Raw genomic sequence first — 17,705 nt, 5'->3', positions numbered from 1 at the left:
ATAATGCAACACCTGTGCCACATTTCCTCTCTGTGCCCCATCCCACCATGCCATCATTAGCACAATCATGTCTGCCTTTAGTCTTAAGCCCTCCAGAGTTTGTCATGGTCACAGGTTAGTGCTGTAAAAGAGCAGATAATCACTAGAGAAGTGTCAGTGGCCTGGACTGACTTTTATTACCATCTTTTCTTGAACCAGAACCCACTGCTGTAATGACAAAAATATTGCCATCTGAATGTAGTGAACAGCTTGTAAATGAAGATGAATCAGAGGTATTAGAACAGAACATTAAAACTCTTATTGCTGGATTTCAGAGATGATGGTTGCCAGATTGCATGGATATTAAATGGGACCCTCTGACCTTCACTTTGAAATTTGTGAGAAGTGACGGTCAAATGCTGAAATTCAAGCCTTTTAGCTTTAAACTGCATGTATTTAATAGTTTGAGGCTGACCAGTATTGCATTTTTATGACCAATAAAGATGTTTCTAAGTACAAATGTCTGATAACCTATTTTTAATTGTTATATTTATACTTATTCTTCATATTAATACTGCCATTGCATACCAGTAATAAGCCATTTAAGGCTTTATTGATTCCAAAGAACAACATCTGAGCAGGTTTCAGCAGAATTTGTTATAACAGTGGTTGGATGTTTGGGATTATTTTTTATTACGCACATCTGTTTTAATCAATCTAGTTTCAATGATGCACATCACCAACATTTAGCATAATTTGCCTCAAAGAGACCAAACGAAAAACAGATTTGCTTGCTTAGCTGGACATAAAAATGTAAATGGGAATGCTTGTTTTTGCTCTCTGTTTGTGAGCATTTAACATGACCCCAGAAAAATCGCAGTGGTCCGTTCAGGCAGTACACCAGATGTTAAACTTGGGTCAAGTAATTCATGTGAGATTTCTCGGGTTATCCCTTAAAAATGTTGCTTCAGTTTACAAAAGAAGAAAAGATAAGGTGGCCAAAGTTTTTGGAAAGTGTGAATCACATAGCAAAGGTGTGAATTCAGCACACAAACAGTTAGAGCTTTAACATCAATATTTCCTTTGCTTTAACGCTTTTTTTTCTTTTCTAATGGAGGCAGCCTGACCTGTTATTCCAATGTTTCTTCAGCAGGCAGCGACCAACGAAGCTCATCTCCTGTCCAGAGAAAACAAAGCTAAGCAACATTCCCAGAGTTCAATTTGCTGTTACATTGGAGGTCTGTGAATTGGGGTTTGGGCCATGCCTGTTGACTGAGGGGATCTGGGTGGAGGGAACTGGGCTTGAGAGAAGACTTTAAATTTTGACTGTGAAACTGGATGTGTTCTTAATACACTTTGGTTCCAAGTGAACTTTAGAAAAAGGGAGAATTGTTGACGTGGGAAGGAAAAATCTATTACAAAATTGTAACATGGTAACTATTCTGCCAAAATATTACTAGATACAGTTGTTGGGACTGCTCTAAAACAATAATAAATTAATATTGGACATTTAAACACTCTCTGCCAGTTTGTTATTTATTTCTTGATGACAGTGTGGTGGTAAGTAATACATTACTGCAATTTATTTCGGGTATTACAGAGTTTTAAGGGATGCTGGATGCTATGAAACTGGAAAATGAATTGCTCAATGTAATGTATATTAATTACATATTTCATTATATGTAAAATGATACGTTTTGTTATAATCCATATTTTTACATTTCAATTGGCTACTTAGCATGTCATATTCATATTACTTTAAACATAAACAGCCTACATTTTACAACCCCTTCTCAAACTCCTATGAGGATTTTTAAATATTATAATGATATGCATATTAAAATAAAAATACCAACAAAATGTAAATTAATAATATATAATGAACAACATTTTGCAAAGCTTACCTGGTTAAATTGTGCAAACAATAAAATACGAAAATGAAAGAATAATTAAAAAACAGCCAATGCATAAACTCAAACAAAAAGCGGGGAAAGGTGGCTGATTTATCTATCAAGATAATATGTTACAAAATATTTTCCTCTTTGACGCCTTTTTGATTTTACATTTAGCTACAAAAAAGACTACTGTTTACTGTTGCATAAAATAAAACAAAAACAATTCATTATTATAAAAATCCATTTGTAAATTCAAAGCATATTTGTGTGTGTGTGTGTATGTATATATATATATAAATAAATAAAATAAATACATAAAAGAAAAAAGCGAATGAGAAGAGACGCTTTCTCATTCTGCGTCAAATAGACTATAGGAACTGATTTTCTTTGCGGAACCAAAGTTACTGATCGTGATTTCCGTACGACCCATTTACAAGTAGCGGTCTTATGACATTATCTCGAAATGTCTTGCCAGTTATTGTAGACTACTACAGATCAAGTATTCTGAGGATTTTTAGTTATTCGTATTATTTGTGTATAAGCAGTTAGATTCTCTAGGTTTTAGCAGAAAGTGTTTGAAGGTAGCGAGTCTAGTAACAGACAGATCCACATGAGCGTCTGCTACAGTGAGTGGTGCAGATTTTCACGTACACGGACTCAAATACTTTTACAAACCATAAACATTCGGACAAGCAATACAGGTAAGCCGAGTGTGTGTGTGTTTCCAAACTTGTTTAAACGTTAATAAATAATAGCGTCAGACGCTGTTATGTTTTGCAGTGCGCCTCGTTGTGTAACGTTAGATGATGAAATAAGAGTCCTGTCAGGAGTAATGTTGTGAAAAGCATGTTAAATCTAGGAGTATTCAACATGAGGTTCTGTCTGTCAGTCTAGCTCAATGTTTTGTTATGAGAGCTGTTGTAGATAGACTGAATGTGTTGTTTGTTTTATTCTTCAGGTGTTAGGGATGGAGCTGCAGGCGGTGCTGATGGCAGCAGGTGGAGGCTCCAGGATGATGGATCTCACCTATAACACCCCCAAACCTCTGCTACCTGTGGGCAACAGACCCCTCATCTGGTACCCCCTCAACCTGCTGGAGAGAGTGGGCTTTGAAGGTAAACATACTGTCATATCAGAAAACAAAGTTAATTATAAATGACATTTTGTCCCCAAAAGTAGGTGTTTTTGTTTTGAGGTATTTAGCGTTAGTATATACTGATATAGAGAATTATGGGTAGATTTGTTTTTTAGAAATTACAAATCACTGATGTTTGTTTGATGGCTGTTCCTAACATTGCTCAGAGGTTTGGTTGTGTTTTTTAATGTTTGTTGAGTGCCAAACGGGAGTAGAAATTGGCTTTTCCTGTTAAGAAGACAAAGAAAATCCATAATAATGGAAAATAATGAAATAAAAAGATATATATATATATATATATATATATATATATATATATATATATATATATTTTTTTTAAGCTTGTACTTGATGTACTAAAATAACTAATACTAAAATTTAAATAAAATGAATAAAAACTATATAGACGTATATTTAAAAAAGACTACTGAAGATGACAAAACACACCAAAATGACTAAAACGTGAACTTAAATTAAAGTGAAAGTGAAAATATAAAAATAAAAACTCATTCGAAATATTATTAAAAACTGTAATAGTATCTCAATGATATTAAAATAATACTGGTCTAATACTGCAGTGTCTGACTATTGAAAGACAATGTAATGCCTTTTATTATTACTTTAATACTTTCTTATGTTTTTTTTGTATATTGATTTTTTTAAATATTATTTTATTATCATTATAAAGTGTATTTTATCTTTAATCTTATAATGGCATTTTACCTGTTTTTATGTGCTTATTGTAATGTTTTTGTTAAAATTGTAAAGCACTTTGAGCTGCATTTATTGTGAGAAAGGTGCTATGCAAATAAAGCTTATTTTTACATTAATAACTATTACGACTGGGTATATTGTAAAAATATGTATATATTGCCTGCTTCCTATTATATACTTATATGCTTGCATGCTTACCCTCATTAAATCAAGATAATAAAGAATTGATGCAGTAACAGTCTGCCTGACAGATATCACTGAAATGGATGTCCTGAGAAATCTTTCTCTCTGACAGTCCTGGAGTCTGTAAGCAACAACACAAAACAGTTGAGGGCAGACTCATGCTTTTACAGCCAATCAGAAACTCTCTGTCTGTGAATCACTTTGCGTGGGTTTGCTGACATCGGATTGGATGACATGTATTTGGAGAGTGGGTGTGTGTGGTGGAAGTTAACAAAACGGCTGAAACTGCTTACAGCACATTTAAGCTGCAGGTGGTAATAATTTGCGCAGGCTGCTTAAATTGAACTAATAAAGTTCTTATTTCCTAAATAGGAAAGGTAGGGCCGTTTTTACAATTGACGTACTATAATGGCATGGTTTCCATGTTAAAGCCACCCGCACAGACCAGCACCTATGTTGCTTCTCGTTTTTAGTGTCAAGATTCTTTTTGTCAGGGAACAGGAGCTTGATAAAACCAACTAGATTTTGCTATTTCCATATTTTGATGGCATATTATTATATATTAATAAATATGAGGGATGACTAATTGTCCTAAATGTATACATTCAAATTGTAGAGGTGGATGTATTGCCTAGTTGACAGACTAGACTGGTAAAAGACAGATGAAATAAAGCCAAGATATAATTACACAGAGTCAAATGCACCCCAGACAGCTAATGTTGGATCATTTCAACTCTGTAATAAATCAACTGCAGTCTTGTACTTGAGGATAAATGGCAGAGTGCCTTGTGTTTTAGGCCAGATTTCCTCCACATAGCTTAGAAACAGGAGACCTTCAACAGGTCCTTCCTTAAAAACTGTTTTGGGCTAACATAGCATTAGCATGGAGCAATATGCAATTTAATAGTGCTAGTACGGAATAAGTTAAGTTACATTTTAATAATTAAATTGTATTCAAACATTTATTATTTATTTTTTAATTCCTAAAGTATACACTACTGTGCAAAAGTATTTTATATATATATATATATATATATATATATATATATATACATACACACACACACACATTATTTTGGAGGGGAGAGGTGCTATTCTTGAGCTGATTTTACTTTTTATTTTATTATTTTATCAAGGTCCAAAATGAATGTTTGTTGAGAACTTGATTGACAAATGAATAGAGAAATGTATCTGACAAAATGACAAGGAAAAGCTACTGCAATTGTTTTTAAAGGGGTCATATGATGCGATTTAAATTTTTCCTTTCTCTTTTTGGAGTTTTACAAGCTCTTGGTGCATAAAGAAGATCTGTAAAGTTGCAAAGACTAAAGTCTCAAATCCAAAGAGATATTCTTTATAAAAGTTAAGAGTTAACCACGCCTACCTAAAACGGCTCCTTCTAACACGCCCCCACATGTCTACTTCACGATGTGGGAAGATTTGCATAACGCCGCCCAAATGTTCACGCAAAGAAAGAAGGCGTAACTTTTATTCTCGCTGTAGTATTGTTGTTGCCGCTGCCGCCATGCCGTGGAGGCACTGTGTGTTTCGTTGTGAAAGCGAAACTACTTTGTTTGGTCTTCCAAAAGAGGACGATATCCGCTTCGTCATGCCTAGAGCTGATCCGTGCTGGTCGCTGAGGGAATACATCAACTTAGTGCTGTGGATCGCCGGATCAGCTTTCACCGTGGACGAAGCCCGGGGTCGTCACATGTGGTTGCTGCTCCTTTGTCGAATCCGCCTGGCGCGCCGTTCTCGACCCCGCCGCCTTTGCTCACTCTAGCCCGGCCTCAGCTCACGCTAAGCTGCGGCTTTCGTTCACGCTAGGCCGCTGTGTTTTTCGTTGTGAAAGCTAAACTACTTTGTTTGGCCTTCCAAAAGAGGACACGACTACAAATCAGTGGTTAAGCTGTATTTACAACACTGTTACAGAACAGTTTAACCCAAATCCAGATGTGTGCAGCACATTTTATGGAGGACTGTTTACTGATCCTGGGAGAGTTGACTACAATGCCGGCAGTTCTGACTCACATTCTGGAAGTACGTTTTCATTTAACATTAAAGGATTTGCCACTGATGATTCAAACGTGAGTTTTGGGCAGTGTAGAGTAGCATTTGTTGTTTGTCATTTCTCCGATCACAAATGCACAGATCACATAAAACCCTTTGTTTACACAGCGCGATGCAACGCAACGTGTAAAAAGACAGTATAAGTCATTATAATCAGTAATTATGTCCCCAATGGATGCAACAAATGCCTCGTTTGTAATGGGTTTTAATGTTTTTGTCTCGTCGCTTCGGCCGGGACACGGCATCAACAGTATGGTGAGGGGCGTAACATTTCCGTTACATGCTTGAGGTATTCGGCCAATCACAACGCACTGGATAGCTGGCCAATCACAGCACACCTCGCTTTTTCAGACTGATGAGCTTTGTAAAAATCGACGCGTTTCAAAAAGGCAGGGCATAGAGGAGAAACAACAATGTACAGTATGTGGAAAATAATGTTTTTTTTTTTTTTTTACTTTAAACCGCATAAAGACATTTCATTACACCAAATACACCAAATAATGTTCTTTTTAGCAGCATCATATGACCCCTTTAAATCCCCGTTTAAATGTGCGTTTAAAGATCACTTTTAATTTGCTGTTTTGTTATTTTTAATTTATATTTTAAAGAACAAATGAAATAAATATAAACCATTTGAATGTCTTAATTTGTACATTTTAAAAGTGGTTTATTTATTTGCATTTTTATGTTTGAAATGATTAAATCGATGACTTATCCCTTAATTTTAAGTGTCAGTCCTAATCCTAGGCTACATATATCTGTATTTATAGAATTTTATGATTTTATGAAAATGCTAGGAAAACCCCATCCATGCCATAAAAAATTTAAATAAGGGTGTTTTTTGTGGAAATAAATCCAAACCGTTAACTTAGAACCCTGTGTTCACTTCATTGCTTTACCACATTTGAGAGCCAGTAGGGGACTTGTACCTTTTTGAGTATTTGTGTTTAATGCCTGCATGATAATGAAATGTTTATTGTTCACACCTAGCTGTATTGACTAACCATGCGATTCAGCTGCTATGGAGTTTGTGTGGGTCAGGCCCCTTGCCTGCCCAGAAGTACAGTATATACCTTTATGTGTGGCACAGTCTGTCCTGTTAACAGCCAGAGTGCCAGCCAGCAAGACCCTGCAATTAGCTTTTACAACTCTTAGCACAAACTATGGTAAGTAAGCTGCTTTGTTAGAAAATATTTACGCAGTAAATCAGAATTCTGGGACAAACTTCTTCAAGTTGGCTAAAATTGTCTCACTGGGAATACAGCAAATAATTCACAAAGACTCGATTGAAGGTGTTTTGTCTAATATATTTTTTACAAGTCTGAGGTATCACAGGTAAAGTGTGTGCTGTGCTCAACCAATGGTGTAGTGAAACAAAACCATCTCCTCCATTTCCCACAAAAACTCTCTAAACTATCACTTACATCATTTGATAAATTACACTACCATTCAAAATTTTGGGGACAGTAAGATTTTATTCAGCAAGGATGCATTAACTTGGTTAAAAGTGACAGTAAAGATTTCTATTTCAAATAATAATCCTTTCTATTTACTTTCTATTAATCAAAGAATCCTGAAAAAATGTATCACCGTTTCTACAAGAAATGTTAAGAATGATTTATAAAGGTTTATGCGACCCCCAATGACTGCTAAGAATTCAGCTTTGCCATCACAGAAATAAATTACATTTAACAAAATATTCATATTGAAAACACTTCTTTTCATTTGTAATAATATTTAGCAATTTTTATATTTTTACTGAATTTTTGATCAAATAAATGCACCCTTGGTGAGAACAAGGTATTTTGCTTTTGGTTAAATCCTTGTTTCATCTGAGTGTTATCGTTATGTTCTTTTCCAGAGGTGATTGTCATTACCACTAAAGAGGTTCAAAAGGCCCTGAGCACCGATCAGCGCCTGAAGACAGATGTGAAGATGAGGTTGGATGTTGTATGTATTCAGGAGGAAGCTGACATGGGCACCGCAGATGCCCTTCGACACATACAGCAAAAGATCAAGGTGCGTCAAGTGTCAATATCATAGGATTATACTGAGTAGTAACATTTCTTTCGTTGGCATTTGACACTTTCCAAAAAAACAGGACACCAAAAAGGGGCCGAAATTGTCAATATTTGGGTGGTCAAGAAGGCTGTAAGACGTCTTACTATTTTTAAAGGGGGAGAAGATACAAATTTGATTAGTTTAAAACAAGTTGCTTTTCATGCTCTTTTTTTTATTAACATTAATAATATTATGAAATCGAATATTTGTCCAGCATATCCAATTGTTATCACAACAAAACATGGGATTTGTGGCGCTAATGTTTAAAAATGCTTCCACATTAGTTACAGTATACAGTAACATAAGAAGTGCTACAATGCAAAATTCCAAAATTAAGAAGTACAAGCTATGTGACTGATTTTTCTAAGTAATAGGATCAAAATCTTTTATTGGTCCTGAAACAACATTCCTCTTAAAGAAAATGTTCTTAACCACAACCTTATCCATAAATTGCATAAAATGAGAGGGAAAGGATATAAATCCCCTTATTCTAAGATCTGATTGGTTGGTAGGAATGAACAACAAGATGTTTCTTGTAAAATACTTTCTTGGCAAAATCATGAACACTGTGAAGTTAATGCAGACATGTAGGTGTGACAAAGAAGCAGTGAAAGAGTAGAGAGTAAAATTGTTAAGAAAACCTTTTTTATTTTATTTTAGAAGAAACCACATTTAAAGGATACGTTTTTTGGATTTTCAACCAACTATGCATTATTACAGTGTCTGTAGTACATGCATGTAAATGAATAAAGTATACTCTTTCTCTGTGCTCCCAGTTTATTTGACAGCTCCAGGGCTTTTGTTAACAATACAGATAAAACTTCCATACTTTTGTATTCCCGCTCATGGACAGTCGGCTCAACAGAGGGAAGGCACCAGAATTAAAAGTGCATTGTGGTTGTTGAAGTTTTTGGGGAAAATCACATTACTTTTCAGTCCATGTTTCTCTAGTCTTGTAGCACCAGTTTTTTAGCAACTGCTTTTGTATTTCTACTGACAGAAATTTTATATAAAAAAATAATAATTAAAAGCAGTTTTTTTATTATTATTAAGTTGCCAGCGCTTTTTCTCCATTGCCCACAATTGAGGATTGTGAGGGCTGTTCAGAGATTTTGAAAGATTGTTCCACCATCCCAGAACAGTGAGTGTTAAAGTTCTGGGAGGCTATTTTGTGCTTTGTTATAATCACGATTTATTACTTATTTAACCTTTTTGACACAAAAAAGCTTTAAATGATTTTGAATGCAATGAAGATTTCATCCAATGATGAAATTCAGCATTTTGCTATTTCAAATAACTGCCTAAATAATATTTGTAGTCTTTTTTTGTAGTCAGTAATGATGTTGCAACTGATTTGACATGTTAGGAGTGCTCCGTGATGAAGGAGGTCATAAAAGAGTTAGCAACACGATGATGTGATGAAATTTCTTCACTGTAAATCATTGTGCTCAGAGTTAACCATAGCATGGTGACTAAATGGAAGAAACATAATAACAGCATGAGCATGCATATCCATGTAAGCATGAGCGTGTGCCCAGAAGCGTGTAAAAGCCTGGCAGGTATACACTGCCTCACCTGTCTCCCATGTGAGCTGGCCTGGGGTCAGTGGAATGATGTGAGGGGCAAATCCTGTGTGCCACAGGGGGATCTTTGATCCATGCAGCCCCGTGGTGATGGGTCCAGCTCCACAGAGTGCCTCATTTCACCTGTTGAAAGCCCAGCGGCCAGAGACCGCTAACTGCACAAACACATGATGCCAGAACCCTTCCTCAACTCTTACTGGTGTTCATGGGCTTGCAGGACATGTGTAAGAGTTGTTGTGTAGATGGAATATGGTAGTAAGGAAACATCCTGGTGGACTTTTAGGGTCCCTGTTGAAACTAGTCAGTGAAACAGTATTTTTCTGTTCCTTGGTTGTGGTGTAATTTATTGGTTTAAGATCTGGGCTAGTAACCAAAAGGTTATAGGTTCAAATCCCACAAGCGATGATCTGTGAGCTTTCATCATTGTATCCTTGAGCATGACACATATGTTTAATAAGTACAGTGGGGAATAAAAGTCTGAAACCACATTGAAAATATGAGGTAAATATTTATGATGATAAATTGAAGACGAAATTTTGGCCAGAAATCCAAGACAATCTTGTTTTTTTGTTTTTTAAATAAATGCATTTGAAATTGTTCTGAGAATTTGTAGCATCATAGTGCATTGTTTTTCAATAAAAGTTCTGACCCAAATTGCCATGCTGAATTTGATATGAATAGATGTGTATTAAATTAGAAAAATACAAAATATATATATATATTTTTTAATAAATGTTTTAATCCCCCAACTTTTGGCTTTACACTTTTTCACCCCACTGTACGCTGAAGTCACTTTGGATTAAAGCAGCTGCAAAAAGATGAATTTGTTTCTTTCAAATAGGTCAACATATTTTGATGCATTAGTGCATTTGTTGTGTATCATACCTTTGCACACAACACTTATGAAAGTGTAAAATCTCTGAGAGAGGGATGTCTTAAACATGTGCAAACGCTTATCACAGGAGATTAACTGACAAAAAATATCAATGCATTGCAGTGGAAAGGGAATGTTGAGGAGGAGGGCTTGCCGGAGCACGCTAACAGCACAGATGCGTTTATTTCTAATCCTAGAGAGAAATGAGAGATTAAAAGCATTGAGTTGCAGAGCCCTCCAGTGCACGAACAGCCCCACTACGTGTTGAGAGATGAGCGCTGGCAATAGGGGCCCTAAATCCCTGTTTATTGTACAGTCTAAACACGTAGTCTACTCCCTCACTTCAACAAACAACGCGGACATAATGGAAGCATCTGACGGAGTGCCTGACTCTTAAAACTCTCTTTCATTAGCCTGTGTTTGAGGCCATACTGATGCATTGAGTCAATGTTTGTACAGAAACTGAATAATCTTCATGGTGTGTAGCTTTCTGCCGGCTTTTGTTAATAATAAGGGCTCTGAGTTCACTGGGATCAAGTCGTTCCCGATCAATTTGTGTACTCATTTTTCCTGAAAAATGCACTTATAGATCTTTGTTTGCACCAAGTGCTCTAGAAAAATGAATCTGAATGGTAATTTATTTTTCTTTCTTTTTCTTTCTTTCTTTTTCTTTCTTTCTTTCTTTCTTTCTTTCTTTCTTGTATGTAATACATGTGTGTGTATATATATATATATATATATACATACAGTATATGTGTATGTAATATGTATATATACATAGTGTCTAATTATCATATTTTTATTTATAAATGTTTATATTTGTTTTTTATAATTTATTGACTTTCTAATTGTCTCAATTTCATCATGTAGCTTTTAGAAAAATATGGAAAAATACCTTTGCTTCACATGTGCTTAGTGTTGAATAAACACACACACACACACACACACACACACACACAAATATATATATATATAGTTCATTTGAAGTTGTCACCAAAGTTTTCTCAAAAAATTGTCTAGAAAGCAATTTTTCTGGAACTCCCACTGAATTTTACTCAAGAATTCCAGGACAGTCTTTTTTTATTATCTGCTTCAAATAGTAAAATTTGCAAAGTACATGTGTATTGTTTTTCAGTTCAACCCAACACAGTCATGACAGGCCAATTGTGAGCGAGTTAGCATGTCTGTAGTGGCATATGAGTGTGAGACATATTTCTACTTCCCTTCTCTTTCATTCCCTCCTGTCCTCCTCTCTCCACCCTCATTTTCCCATCTCTTCCTCTTCTCTCCTCTTGGGTGGTCTCACCTGGCTGGCCCAGGGGGCAGCCAAGCAGAACTGGAAGTGTCTGTGGGTGGCCTGACCTCCCTGTGCCTCTCCTCGAGTGCAGCACAGCACCAAGGCCTACTGAAAGGCCCAGCGTCAGCGGCAGCAGCGCTCAGATGATCCAACAGCTGACGCTCACTCCAGACCTTCAGAGGCTCTGTGACTAAGGCAGGCAGCTGATCCAGCCTTCCTAACTCCCTCCCCCCCAGTGGCCAAGAGGGCACTGCCGTTGTCAGACCTCAGGCATTTGGCCACTTGTCGGGTCCCCTCAAAAATAGAAATCCCAGCTATGAAATTTTAAGTGGTTAGAGCTGCAGCGACAGATCGATTTACTTGGGTGGTTTACAATGGGTGGGCTGGCATTGGTCGCATTTTTTACGTTTCATCAGCGTACATTCTTGGTTGACTGTAAAATCTTGGTAAATGTTTGGATGTTATGTGGTTGCTGTGCCTTCGCTCTGTGTTCCTTTTATGTACTCTGGGACTGGAGTACACATTTCCAGACATCGCCTGTCTGTTGGCTACTTTGAAACACAGCAGTGACTGGTCTTAAAGAAATAGTTCACCCAAGAATAAAAAAGAAATGTTGTCATTCACTCAACCTCATGTCATTCTAAACCTGTACGTCTTTCTTTTTTTGCGACAAACAAAAGATGATATTGTGAAAAATGTCTCTGCATTGTTTTGGACATCACTGACTTTCAATATGCAGTATGAGCAAAAACAGTATAAACATTCTTCAAAATATCTCTTTTGTGTTTCATAAAAGAAAGTAAGTTAGAAAAATGAACGCAAGTAAATTACAGAATTTTTACATAATTTTCACATCCAATTCTGGAAGATGGATTTGGACTTTTTAGGGTCAACAAAATCTCCAATTTGCCACCATGGGTCTTCATTTCAGTTGGACAGGTGGTTTGTTCCCTTTACTGAACACTTGCTGTTCTCCTGCTTTCAACTTTTGCTAGACTTGCATGAAAGGTGTGCCTGCAGAAACGAGGTATTTGCAGAATTCATGGCCATAATTTACAAAATAAAGCAACAAGTCATGGCAGACTAGTGGCTCTCATATTGGGGACCCGGGGGCCTCAGCAAACTTCCAAGGGGCCTCAAGATGACTTTGACCAAAAAAAAATTTGAAAGTCTCAATATATGAGGTATCCTAATTTTAAAAGTGTGATTTCTAGACCTGGGAAAGTCATGTAAATTTAAATGAAATGGAAATTTTAATAATGATAATAATAATTGTGTAAATATATATATATATAAATATATATATTTTTTTAATAATTCCTTGTCTTTAATTCCTTATCACAAACACCTGGAAAATCATGGGGACTTCAAAAAGGGACTTAAACTTATTTTAATTTATATTTTATTTTATTTCAGGTAGTGGCCATGGCAACGTTTCTCATTTTGATATAGTTTAACTTGATGAACTAAAATAAAACATTAACATTAACATACAATAAAATTACGAAAACTAATTAAAATGAAACCTCAAAAATCTAAACTAATTCAGTATATTCATAAAAATTAAAATAGTATCTCAATGATACTAAAATAACACTGGCTTGAGAACCACTGTGATAGACATTGCTGAAAGGCACAGCCCCAAGGGTCTGATTACTTTAAATAAACACTGGCAACAGTATTATGATATGCTCAATATAAATAATTAGAATAAACAATTCTGCTGCCAAATAATGTAGTTCATTAATCTAACTCTAGACAGTTTATCGTTGGCAAGCAATGTAGTAATTTAAGTAGAAGTGTGATCAGAAGTCTGTGTGTGTATCAGCTATTGTAAAACTGCTTTGAATGTGGCATTAAGTGTTAAAATTTGAACCAACTTTTTAATTCTTAATTTATTTTACTATTATATTAATTCCATTTTGAACATTTTAAATAAATTATTGTATTATATGTATGTCTTTTCTGATTTTCTGAAAAATGTCTATTAAATTTCTGTATGATTTTGAGGATACTGTCAGCCAAAGAATGTATTTTAAGTAATAATACATTTTACAATATTTAAAGTCTGCAGCATCTCATAGCCCCCCCCCCCCCCAAATTAAGCTACAAATATGTAAACATTAATGTGGATTGTGTGTGGCTCTAACTTTGCTGTGAGTTTGTGAGGTTTCATTTGCGCATTAGCTTGAAAATATTCGGAGTCTGCAGTGGTCAGTAGGGAGGGATTGTTCTCCTTCCTCGGTAGCACAGTTAGCTCATTCTAAACAGACAGCACTGTGCACCCTGTTATCCTTTGAACATGTGTGATCCGGCCAGAACAAGAGAACCGGAACTGTATCGGAGCAGAGCAGAGCGTCACGGCAGGGCCTCTCCCTGGGCCTCCCCAATGAGGCATGCAGTTCTCCCTGAGCCAGGCACGCTCTAACGGGCTGTTTCCCACTCCTGCTCCCATGTTTATTTATCCACAGGCCTGAGATGGACAGACCAGATGGGAACCAGACAACTCAAACAGAAACAATGGCAAAGGCGAGCAGGATTTATCACTGGGTTCACCTCCATGCCTGCACTTACTTTTACACACACTCACGCAAACTGTGGCAGAGCACAGTGCTTTCGTTTCCTCACATCATTTGCATGTGATGTTATAAGCATTTATTTTGTTGTTGTGACCATCGTCAAGAGTCTTCATACATGAAGTCGAGCACCTTAGGCCGTGGAAGTGTCATCTGAAGCACTGTGGCAGTGTTTTGCATGAGCAAAAACCTCTTTTTCTTCAGAATATGTCAATACCCGGTTGTTTATGATTTTATTTAATGTACCAGCCAGTTTTAGGAGATCAGCATGCCAGGAAGTAGTCCGTACATAGGGCTATAATAGCATATATAAGCTGAGCATGTAAGAACCTGAGGTAATATGTCTGAAGTGTGAAATATTGACCTGAGCCAGGGCAAGATAAACCCAACATGATGTTAATGTGCTGATGGTAGTCTATTCCAACTTTTTCAGATGAAACTTATCCATAAAAATAATGGATAAGTTATACTTCAACGAGCTTAATTTGACCATTCAGCACAAGTTGTGCTCCATGAAGCTGTGCACTTGTTGAATATTGTCTTGCTTTTTTGACTTTTTCGGTTTCCACACTTGAAGCTTTATGTTAGTGAATGAATATATATCTGTATATACTCTTTTATTTCAAAAGAACAATGAAGATGCTGTTTTTCAGAGAGTCCATTGCAAATACTTGAAAAACTTGCCTATTGGCACAAAAGAACAACTGTTATTTAAGTATTTCAACCCAACTGGTGTGTTCAAAACCTGAAAGTAATCATTCTTATTATGTTTAGGGAACACATTGCCCTTCCAGTGGACATTATAATCAAATTGAGGTTGGAAAAGCTGGATTGTTCTGTCTTGATGCTGGTTTAAATAGGATTTGTCTTTTTTTTTCTCTCCCACAGACAGACATCTTGGTGGTGAGCTGTGATTTGATAACTGATGTGGCTCTGCATGAAGTTGTGGACCTCTTTCGTGCACACAGCGCCACCCTGTCGATGCTTATGAGTAAAGTGCATGAATTCACAGAGACTGTCCCTGGCCAAAAGGGCAAGAAGAAAGCAGGTACTATCACTCACGCAAACATGATTGAGCAGGGAAAAGATGGTGTGGTTTTGAACGGCCTGCTATTTATTGACCATTTCCTCTCTCCCCAATATGAACTAAAAAACACATCCCAGTGCACTGTATTATTTTGCATTCCTGCAGTTCTTTCAGGTTGTTGACTGGCCATCTGGCAAGTAGTATTTTACCAGTTGGCTATGACAGATTGGAATTGTGCCTTGTGGCAGGAGAGCAGCGGGACTTTGTAGGCGTGGACGTCACAGGGAAGAGGCTTCTGTTCATGGCCAATGAGGCAGACCTGGACGAAGGCCTTGTTCTCCGGAAGTCCATCATGCGCAAGTACGTGTCAACAGCACTTCAGGTCTAACCTGGAGTTTAACCTTATTTTATTTCATTTAATTTCGTTATTTATATATTTTTTATTATTATTTATATTTTATTATTTATATCTTTATAAAAAAAAATTGTAGTTTATTTATTTATTTTGATAACCCAAATAATCAGAATAATTTTAAACGTTGATCTAGCCTTTTAGTGAAAGCAGTTAGGTCATTGCTGTACAATACTTTGGACTTGGTGTTCAGGGGATATGCATTGGTCCAGTTTGTGATCTTTTTCTTCTTATATTTCATGCTGAAAATCAGACTTGGTCGGTCTAAATAGAATTTAAAACTACTGCCCTCAGAGAGGTGCTGCTTCCTCAGAACAATGGCGGCCTCACGGGGTGATGACCTGCTGTTTATGTGGGTTGGCTAATAAAACTGGGGCCTTCTCCACACTGGCCTGTCATAAGTGCTGCTCGTCAACTCTGCTTTAGCATGCGGCTGACATTCTTAACTGTTGATCCCAACTATATTTCAGCTTTCTTCCCTTCCCGACCCACTTCTGCATCTTTCTTTTACTGTTTTCTCTCTTGTTTTCTCTTTTCTTTGGATTTTCTCTGTGTCTGAGGTTTTGGATCTGTGTGTGTTATTTCCCAGAACTATGAGAAAATACATTTTATTAGACTGTTTTATCTGATGAGTGTTTAATGTATGAGTACTTAATTTCAGAAGCCATTTCCTCCTCATCTGTGGACGTTTTATCCATGCTTTAATGCAAATGTATTCTCTTTTTTTTAAACCGTATAACTCCATAGCTTATACTTTGCTAATGATGCATAATACACTGCTGACTAGATTGCACGATGATATATATGTACTATATATATATATATATATATATATATATATATTTATTATGTAAATGTAAGAAACATTTCTTCTTATTAATAATATTGAAAACGTTTGTGCTGTTTATTATTTTTGTTGAAACTGATTTTTTTATTTTATTTATTTTATTCATTTTAAGATTCTTTGATTAATAGAAAATTAAAATTCTGTTTTTAAAAAATAGAATATTTTGTAACCATTTAAATGTCTTTACTGTCACTTTTGATCGATTTAGTAAGTAAAGTTTATTTATATAGCACATTTATCTCAGGAAAGCTGGCCAAAGTACTGAACAGAATCAGAGTTAAAACATAAGACAAGCAAGACAAACCATAGAACAATAAAATGAAACATAAATAAAATCAAATTAGAATGCCTGGGAGTAAAGATATGTTTTCAACATTGTTTTAAAAGTTACAATAGAAGGTGCAAGGCGGATGTCCAGTGGCAGTTGAATGCATCCTTGCTGAATAAAAGGATTATTTGCCAATTGTTATTAATGAAATCTGCATTTTGTGACTGAAAATGAACCTTAGGTCAGGGTAGACTCTATATACACTGAACAAAATTATAAACGCAACACTTTTATTTTTGCCCCCATTTTTCATGAGCTGAACTCAAAGATCTAAGACTTTTTCTATGGACACAAAAGGCCTATTTCTCTCAAATATTGTTCGCAAATCTGTCTAAATCTGTGTTAGTGAGCACTTCTCCTTTGCCGAGATAATCCATCCACCTCACAGGTGTGGCATATCAAGATGCTGATTAGACAGCATGATTATTGCACAGGTGTGCCTTAGGCTGGCCACAATAAAAGGCCACTCTAAAATGTGCAGTTTTATCACACAGCACAATGCCACAGAGCGTGCAATTGGCATGCTGACTGCAGGAATGTCCACCAGAGCTTTTGCCTGTGAATTGAATGTTAATTTCTCTACCATAAGCCATCTCCAAAGGCGTTTCAGAGAATTTGGCAGTACATTCAACCGGCCTCACAACTGCAGACCACATGTAACCACACCAGCCCAAGACCTCCACATCCAGCATCTTCACCTCCAAGATCATCTGAGACCAGCCAC

At 36.3% G+C, this 17,705-nt stretch overlaps 1 protein-coding gene across 1 annotated transcript in view; it reads left to right on the top strand.

The window, feature by feature from the left end:
- Positions 1-2,278: 2,278 nt before the first annotated feature.
- LOC107558289 (translation initiation factor eIF-2B subunit gamma-like) overlaps positions 2,279-17,705 on the top strand; it is a 30,436-nt gene continuing 15,009 nt past the window's right edge. The window contains exons 1-5 of the mRNA XM_016241934.1: positions 2,279-2,575; positions 2,833-2,989; positions 7,838-7,995; positions 15,256-15,415; positions 15,643-15,754. Coding sequence (XP_016097420.1) covers positions 2,842-2,989; positions 7,838-7,995; positions 15,256-15,415; positions 15,643-15,754 — 578 coding nt within the window. The 5' untranslated portion in view covers positions 2,279-2,575; positions 2,833-2,841. The remainder of the gene's footprint in view (positions 2,576-2,832; positions 2,990-7,837; positions 7,996-15,255; positions 15,416-15,642; positions 15,755-17,705) is intronic.

The sequence above is a fragment of the Sinocyclocheilus grahami genome, unplaced genomic scaffold (genome assembly GCF_001515645.1).
Source record: "Sinocyclocheilus grahami isolate Dianchi unplaced genomic scaffold, SAMN03320097.WGS_v1.1 scaffold21.1, whole genome shotgun sequence".
Classification (NCBI taxonomy): Eukaryota; Metazoa; Chordata; class Actinopteri; order Cypriniformes; family Cyprinidae; genus Sinocyclocheilus; species Sinocyclocheilus grahami.
This window is presented reverse-complemented; position numbering and strand designations above follow the sequence as displayed.